This window comes from Habropoda laboriosa, unplaced genomic scaffold (assembly GCF_001263275.1).
Source record: "Habropoda laboriosa isolate 0110345459 unplaced genomic scaffold, ASM126327v1 scaffold86, whole genome shotgun sequence".
Classification (NCBI taxonomy): domain Eukaryota; kingdom Metazoa; phylum Arthropoda; class Insecta; order Hymenoptera; family Apidae; genus Habropoda; species Habropoda laboriosa.
Window position 1 is genome coordinate 1334285 of NW_017100212.1, and position 8666 is coordinate 1342950.

General features: G+C 46.3%; 1 protein-coding gene across 1 annotated transcript in view; it reads right to left on the reverse strand.

Annotated features, from left to right (window-relative positions):
* Positions 1 to 5106: 5106 nt before the first annotated feature.
* LOC108570846 (Krueppel-like factor 6) overlaps positions 5107 to 8666 on the reverse strand; it is a 359450-nt gene continuing 355890 nt past the window's right edge. Inside the window, exon 6 of the mRNA XM_017932767.1 lies at positions 5107 to 8271. Within this exon, the coding sequence (XP_017788256.1) occupies positions 8096 to 8271 (176 nt within the window). The 3' untranslated portion in view covers positions 5107 to 8095. The remainder of the gene's footprint in view (positions 8272 to 8666) is intronic.

The following is an 8666-nucleotide window of genomic DNA, read 5'->3' on the forward strand; positions in this document are numbered from 1 at the left end:
GAAGAAGTAGTAGAAGAAGAAGAAGAAGAAGATGAAGAAGAAGAAGAAATAACGTCGAGAGAAAGGAGCGACGGCTGCGCATTCTTCGTTTATTATAATTATATTCCCCAGCGGCAAAAAAGCTGTGATTACATGACTTTTCACTCGCTTCATCTCGTTCTCTCTCTCTCTCTCTCCCTCTCTTCGATTCGCTTCACTTCTCTATCTCTCGCGCTCTTTCCATTTTCGTCATACACGCGTCAGCTTTGACTTGCTTCTTTTAAACCATTTTTCCTTATTTTCGTTTCCCTAGTTCGTTCCATTTTTGTCGTAATACAAAATACTCGCTTAAAGTTTCTCTCTCTCCACGTCTTTTTCGCGCGCAGGATCACACGTAATAAATCACATTATCATAATATGGTAATATTCACAATTATACAAATAGAGATGTATACACAACGAGGTACAGAATTTCAGAAAAAAATAACTCTCAATCGCACCGTCTCCACCCTTTCTCCATTCTCTCGCTGCTGAATCACACTCGCATTCACATGTTTCACTCGAAATATGTATATGTATACCTAAGCAATCGTTCATCCTCGCATATCCAACCGCTACTTTTGCCCACCGCAACTTACTCTTCGCTGCGTATTAATGTAATTATCGATATACCTAAAACACACCGTGTTTCGTTTTACGTACAAGAAGAAACGTCAATAATCGACAGTTAATCGTGGCTAGAACATAGAGCTCGGTCGCATGCCTGTATAAAATCCCTAAAAATACTATTATACCCTACCATGAATTGTGTTGGATGACCGTTAGTGACTATGCGGTGACTGTTGGGTCGTTTTCTTCACATTTTTCAAGCTTCGACGTCGAGCACTCGCCGCGAGACGCGTCCCCGCCATTCTGAAAACCATCGGCGTTCTCCAATTCTCAATTCACTCACCGAATGACACTGTTCAAAAAATGAAAACCGCGGGAGGCGGTATCGTCCTCGCGGCGAGCGTCTCGACGATCGGAGTCACGGCCGAAAATCGTTCGGTTCCATTTTTTTTTCTCTTTTCGTTTAGTTAGGCCTCGAGGCGGACCGACGCAGCGCCGGTTCTCGTGTGCCCCGTGAAAAGCGAGTTTCTAACGGAATGCATTGTTTGCCTCACTCCTCCCTTATTCCTCTTACCACTCGCCAACCCTCTTTCCGCTATACCCTATGCGTTGTAACCGAATTTCTCCGCTAGTCTTTCCCCCGTTTTATCGAGTTTCCATTCGCTGTTATCCCTCGTTCCTTTCCTCGTCCCTCCTCTATATCTCCCTGTTCTCTCTCGTCGAGATCAAGACGCGCGTTATATTGTGTACTATGTAATGCAGTTGCGTTATACGAACGACGATGCTTTTTTCCCTACCTTTTTCACCGATATTTCCTCGAGCGCGTGCTTGTGTTCTCCGGCATGGCGCGTGTGCAAACTTACATTTCCGCTTCTTCTTTTCCTCTTCTACTTTTCCTCTTCTGTTTTCCCTTCTGTTTGATCCGTGTGCAGCACCGCGTGGGCTATATATCGGCGGTATCGAGAGACTCGTGTCGCTGTTATTGTATGGTGTATCGCGTCTTGTCCCTTTTCTTTTTTCTATTTTCTCCCGCGTTTCCGCCATCGCTATACACGCGTATGTATATCGCGACGGACTCGGGCTGTTTCGCAGGAATTCTGTTCTTCTCGCTCAGGTGTGTGCCTATTTGTCGTATTCAGGTGTAGGTATAGCGTGTGGTATTTATGTGTAGGTTTGTGTAAGATGAAGTTAGAGACACGGAGAAGGACGGACGCCCCTTTAATACATCTGCGCCCTCTGTGATTTGTTTCTCTTTTGTTCTTTGTTTTATCATACTTAACTCGTTGCACGATTTTTACAAGTCTTTAAATGCCAAAGGTCACTTTTTTAAAAATATAGGTATCTTTCTCTCTCTCTCTCGTTTTCTTCATCCTGTTCGCACTCTTACAACTTTCTTGCTTTTATACTTTCTCTCCCCCTTTCTCACGGTCGATTCTTGCCTCTCGAGCTTCCCCCTTTCTCTCCCTCTCTTTCACTCAGAAAAGTCTCACCACGCGGAACCGTCATACGCTTAACAGTTACCCTAATCAACTTCTCGTTATTTACTTATATCTCTTCTAAAGACGTAATTCCCTAAAAATAACGTCAGTTCTTTAGTCAGTTCGTTTCGTAGTGCGTCGAATTTCCGCCTCCTTCCTCTACTTTTTTTCCCATTTTTCTCTTTTATTCGGTGCGTCTCCTTCGTCGACACGAGCGGTAAAAATCGAAACGTTTTACACGCGAGAATCGAAATTAGAGAACTCTGTTTATTAAAAGGAAAAAATCTAGAAACTACCGATTCACCCGAGCGTCATTATTCAATTAACACCGCGGAACAAGGAGAGACTGTCCCTCGTTTCCCACCGCTACAATTCCTCCCCCTTCCATCCACCTATCCGTGTTTATTTTCTTTTTCATTTGCTTTTTGTATCCTTTGGTTGCATTTCATCCGTCCCTCGCTTCTCCCTTCTTCCTCCCTCTATCCTTTCGTTCGATCACTTTCATCCCGCACACCACTTGTCCATTCACGCTACCTCTAACGTCGCACGCTGTCTCCCTCGCTTTCCGCTTAAAGTCCAGTTTCTTTAATTTACAAAGTTCACTATACAACATGACTGAAAATAGCTTAGACCACAATTAATACAATTACAAATCGCCTGTCTGCCTGTTTCTCCCTCTTCGTTCCCGTTGAATCTCACCCACCGCCATTCATCGTAACACGCTAGCTCGCGTTTTCTCTCCCACCTTTCGCGATCTCTCTCTCTCTCTCTCTCTCTCTCTTCATACCTCACCCGACGGTTCATCTCGACCTTATTGTACGCGAGTATCATAAAACACTTATGTCCACTTATCGTACCTCGTACAACGATACAGCATCTTCTAAAAGGTTCTTTAGAGTTTTCTCTTAGGTACTTACATCTCTATCTATGTATATCCACCTATCTATATTTATAGACTTTTTTTTCATTTTATATATAATAACTCTTTTTTTTAAATCCAAACAACCCGGAAAATCCCCCCACCCCACCCGAACCCCGATCTTACAATTCTTTCGTTTTCCTCCCATCTCCACGTTCCTCTCTCCGTCCATCTATTTATCTGCCTATCTAAGGTGTCTATCTAACGTTCTAGCTATCCATCTATCTATCTAAACTTCTAACTACCATTTATTAGTTCTTAAAGTGTCCGCCTTTTTTTTTCCACATTTTTTCTCTTCACCTGCTTGCTCTTTTCCCTCTCTCTCTCTTTAATTACACGTGCATCGTCGCCTGTCTCTCTCCTAAGTTTCACCGACTTCTTCCCCACATTCTCTCCGTCTCGCGATCGCCGTGCTTCGCTTAAAGCCGCTCGAGTGTTCTCTTCGAAAACCGAAACGCGGAGGCACTCTCAGCGCGTTTCGATCGTTCGTTACGTATAATGTAGTAATTATGTATATTATATCTACAGGGTTTTCGTTGGTCGCCGGGATGGAAACGCGCGAAACGCTCGATCTCGAAACTTTTCCATAGATCGTTCCGGTCCCCTTTCCTATATTCACCTCTCTCTCTCTGCTCACAGTCTCAGCCGTTGTTTCACTTCGCCACGCACGCATACACGCACGATCGATCCACGTATCACGATCGTGCGCGTCGCCGGTTGATTATACTCTCTGGTCAGAGTGAGTTCACACGCGATGAAATGTGGCGCAAGTTCACACGAATATAGAGCCACGAAGAGAGAAGATTGCACGAGTCGTTTCGAGATATTCCGATCTCGAGGAGCTGGGGAGGATCGAGAGAATCACGGGCTCGTTTCGTTCGCCGCGGGCGAGAACGTGATCCAAGAGGCGAAACGCTGACGAATCCGTGTTCGAAAACGTCGCCGTGATCGAGAGCACCGTTTCTCCTCGATCCTCCGTTACTACCTCTCTCCCTCCCCCTCTCTGTTTCGCCTATCGGAGACAAAGAAATGAAAAAAAGAAAAGAATAGCGTTCGGAGAAAAAAGAGCGGTCGGGGCGTCCTCGTGGTTGCCGGGGCGCCGCGCGATACCTCGCAAGTATATGGCTATCAAAAAGACATCTGGCTTCTCGTTTTTAATCCTCGTTTTTTTTTTTTTTTTCTTTTTTATCCTAAGTCCTTGTAAATGCTGCATATATATATTTACTTTATTTATAATTATCCGTGAACATGGTAACAAATAATGAAACACTGACAAAAATTGCACAATATACAAACTTAGTGTTCTGCTCTCACTCGCGCTCACACACACACACACACACACACGCACCCGCGCAAACACGCACGCAAATACACACGGTCATTCTCAGTTGCTTCTTTTATGTTCTCTCTCTTCCCGGTGGATTCGTATGTATCTTACTATCTCTGTTACTCTCCCATTCTCACTCTATCACTCTCTCTCTCTTTTTCACTTTGTGTACGTGTGTCTTCTTTTTTTCTTGAAAATCCCACCCGAAATTTTTCCCCCATTGTTGAACCCCCGATTGGAAATCCATTTGGAACACATTCTTGCGGGGAAACGGAAATGAGCAGTGTGGTCACTCACGTGGGCGCAACCTCGACGCAAAAATTAGACGAAGAACAAAAAATTGTAGGTATACAGAGAGAAAGAAAAAAAATACACAAATGTGCCACATGCATCGAATTTATACGGTTCTCTCTTGCACACGTACACACGCGGGCACACACACACGCGCGCGAACCGCGGTCTCGACGCTCTCTCTCTCTCTCTCTCATACGGTCAGTCAGGCTTACTTGGTAGGTACGGTATCGTTTACGTTCTACGTGCGTTATCAGTTAATTTATTTGGCCACTGAACATTTAAAATTTAGTTTTTTTAATCTTTTTTTTGTTTTCCTTTAAATCTTCGTTTTCGCCCGTCAGCTCGGCCGCTCTGCGCGCGCCGTTCACGCGCTCTCAGGTAAGATTAGTCTTCTTAAGCGGTAAACTCCTCCCCGTTTTTCTTTCGTTCGTCTTGTTTCTTTCTTTCTCTCTCTCTCTCTCTCTTCTCTTCTTCTCTCATTTTCTCCGTAATTTTAATCGTTTTTTTTTTCCTTACGTTATTACTCTATTTCTCATCTGTTTATTTATTTTTTTTTCTCCAGTTTCTTCGCTACTATATTTTGTTCAACCGTTCCCGTTCGACGAGCGATCTACGATCCATCCATTCAGTTCAGTCCCCCCTGGATACAGTGTGTTTGTATCTCAGGTCAACGTTACCTCCCGTCTCGTCGTTTTTCCCATTCCTTAATACACGTTACCTCGTTTCTCCTCTTGTCTTCTCTCCTGCCACTTTTTCTCTCCCTAGTCTCGTTCATTTATATATATCCCTCCTCTCTCTCTCTCTCTCTCTCTATATGTATATATAACCCCCACACGTGATTTCGATTCCGCTCGTCCGGTGCGGAAATCGATGATTAGCGAGAACACAACGGTGCGCTCCGACCGGAAGCGTTCAGTAACGTCCGCGAGACACAGAGGATCGGTGTGTATACGAGTTCGCCGTCTGCCTCGTATATCTGCTGCTCTATTTCCTTTCCCTCTCTTTTCCGTTCATTTCACGCGCGCGCGCGCGCGCTCACGACAGGGGGTGGCGTGCTCGACGGGCGAGTCTGACGCGTGGAAACGGTTCTAGAGCTTTGTGCGGAATGTTGCCCGTTTTTTTTTTTTTTTTATACTTTGTATAATCCCTTATGTATAACAATATATTGTTTCGGTGAGTAAGACGAGAATATTAAAAAATATATATATATCATTTATTTCTGTTGAGCCTCCGACAAGAATCTTGCCCGCCGCGCCGGGACGCGTCGCCACCCCTAATCAACCGCCGTTGCCGCGCTCGCGCGCTCTCCGCGTTCGTTCCGATCGTGATTTGCGTGTGACAAACGAAGAGAGTCGGAATAATATGGGTGTACACCTAGTCGAAGCAATTCACCGTAGTACAAAAGTACAAAGTCTCAGATTCCGTGTATTTTTTTTTTTTTTTTTTGGTAGATTTTCATCTCGTGTCTCGTTATTGAGAACCATAAGGACGCGCGCCGCTACGTGAAAGAAGAAGCCCTTCTCGATCTCGCTCGTTGTCTCTTTCCCGAGGAAAGAGAGCAACTCCGGCGTAACTTCTCTTTCCTCCTCGAAGATCGTCTCGCTCGCCTGGAAGTTTCGTCGCTGGAAAATTTTGCGGTAAAACGGTCGAATCGTCGTGGTCGGAAGAAGTGCATGACTTTTTCTTATCGCCCGAGTAGTATACGATAGAGCAGATCGAAACCGGTGGAAAACGAGGCCAGGATGAAAGGTTACGGAGAGGTGTGCGCGGGTGGAGAGTGTCGATAGAGGGGAGAGAGAGAGAGAGAGAGACAGCCTCGCGATATAATTCGCATTGTAAATTCGGGATTAGCGGGTAAACTTTGCCCCCGTCGAAACTGGCGGAAATCACGTATTCAATTACGCCTCGTCCTCCGTGTGCCCCCACTCCCTTCATCGACTCCGTGCCACCCTTTTGCGACGCGTTCCACCGAGTCGCGAATACAATTTCGATTATTACCCCCTCCCCACCCCTGCCGCCCCTTGTCGAAGGATCGAAGCTCAAAAGCGTCGTGCACGTTTTCCACCCACGAACAGCTTTCCTCCAAGCTCCCCATTCATATCGGGACAGAACAGGAAAGGGAGAAACTGTGTACAAGTATGCGCGCGTGTGTGTGTGTGTGCGTGAGAGAGAAGAGAGACGTGGAAATGAAAGGAGAAAGGAAATAACGTTTTGGCACCGACAGACAGCGTATTATTGTCCTCGCGAACCGGGTTTCCCTTGACTTTCGTACGAATCTACCCGCGACACCTTTTCGAAACATCGCCGTTTTTGCTCTCTTTTTGTGTTTTGTTATTTTTTTCCCGTTACTTCTATTTTCTTTTTTTTTTTTCTTTTTTCAAGTGCTTTTCTGTTTTTCTCTGTTTTCGTTTGCTTCGCGATCGCGGTGTTTCTACGCGACCGTTGAGAGGTTTCCTCCTTTTCCGGGGAATTCGACCGTTTTACGCGTAGAGGCAGACGGCTCACAAGGATTCACGCGAGCTTGCACACCGTTGTCGCTGGACGATTCTTCCTCCTCCGCTCGCTCCGCTTCCTCCTCGTCCTCGAGACAGTTATTCGCCCGCGGTTCGGCTCGATTGTACGCGACGGTGTTCCAAGCGCTGCTGATCTTACGATTTAATGAATTGGCAGTGATTAACGTCCCGTACTGACAGACTTCTCTTTCTCAGCTGTGCTCCGTAGTCCAGGAGGCCTCCGTTTTTGTCCGATCGTCTCTGTATCGTCAGCCTGTCCGTCTCGCGTAGAGAGCAGAAGAAGGAACACCGTCGTATCGTTCGTCCTTTTTAAACACGCAAACCGCCTCTCCTCCACTCGGTCTTTCCCAAATTCGAAATGAACTGGCTCGAGGAGAACGGAAGGAAGAGCGAGGCCTATGCTTCCTGGTTGCAATTTCCAATCGCAACCGAGTCGATCGTTACGTATATATCAGCGTCGTGAACTCGTCCCTCTCGACGACGCGGCTACGAGCGAGTCGATCGTATTTTCTCCATCGATCGAATAAATCCCTCCTCCTCTGATCGTTCGAAGGAACAAACTTGGATCGTTCGGGGAGCAGAAATTCCTCCGCCGGTCGTCTCGCCGATCATCGATTTCCCCTTTCTTTCTCTCTTTTCTTTCTTTTTTCCTTCTCTCAGTTTCACACCTGGATACAACCCGCGTGTACATTATATGTATATATATACGTATGTGTGTGTGTAATTACGAACGATCGAATTAAACTCCGACGTGGACCACGTGGGTAGGGCGTGGCCTGGGGCTCTACACAGTCGTTTATGATGATCGTTGTTGTTCGCGATGGCGGATCGGTCAGGTGTCTATGGAAGAAACGCGATCACACGGGGAGGCCGCGTCGCACGCCCGGCCTCGGGAATCATCCTCGGGGAGGAAGGAGCTTCGTATGCCGGTCCTGGACTGTGCCGCGCGTTGAGGACCGTTCGCGGTCACGATCGATTACACGTGTCTCTTCATGTGGAGGGCTAGGTGATCGCTGCGAGAGAAGCATCGGTCGCAGTGCCGGCACTTGAACGGCTTCGCGCCGGTGTGCTTGCGGTAGTGGCGGGTCAGCTCGTCGGAACGCGCGAATCGCCACTCGCAACCCTCCCAGCTGCACTTGTACGGCTTCTCTCCTGGAAAAGGAAACAGACATGTTTGACAGTTAGCGGATGCGATTTAACGTGTGTTATATCTAAGGGTCAGATCTATGGATTGGGCATTTAACCCTTTGCGTTCCGAATAGTTCGATTATTCTACGCTCACTTGGCCACTGTCGGCCAGTACTGCGCAGCTTGCCTTTATTTCAATGTTTCAGCGTGATGTTAGTTATGAAATATTAGGTTTCAGTATAATATTATTATCGTTTATAATTTGTAATGTATCATCCGGTGGCAACAATTCCTACGTCGAGTCGATGGTTTTAGAGCAGTGGAAAATAGTCGAGCACTTTTAACCCTTTCGCCTTGGAACGGTTGAAATGAAGTGTTGACGTAAAAATAAAGATACGTAGGATTGAGAAAAATTCTAA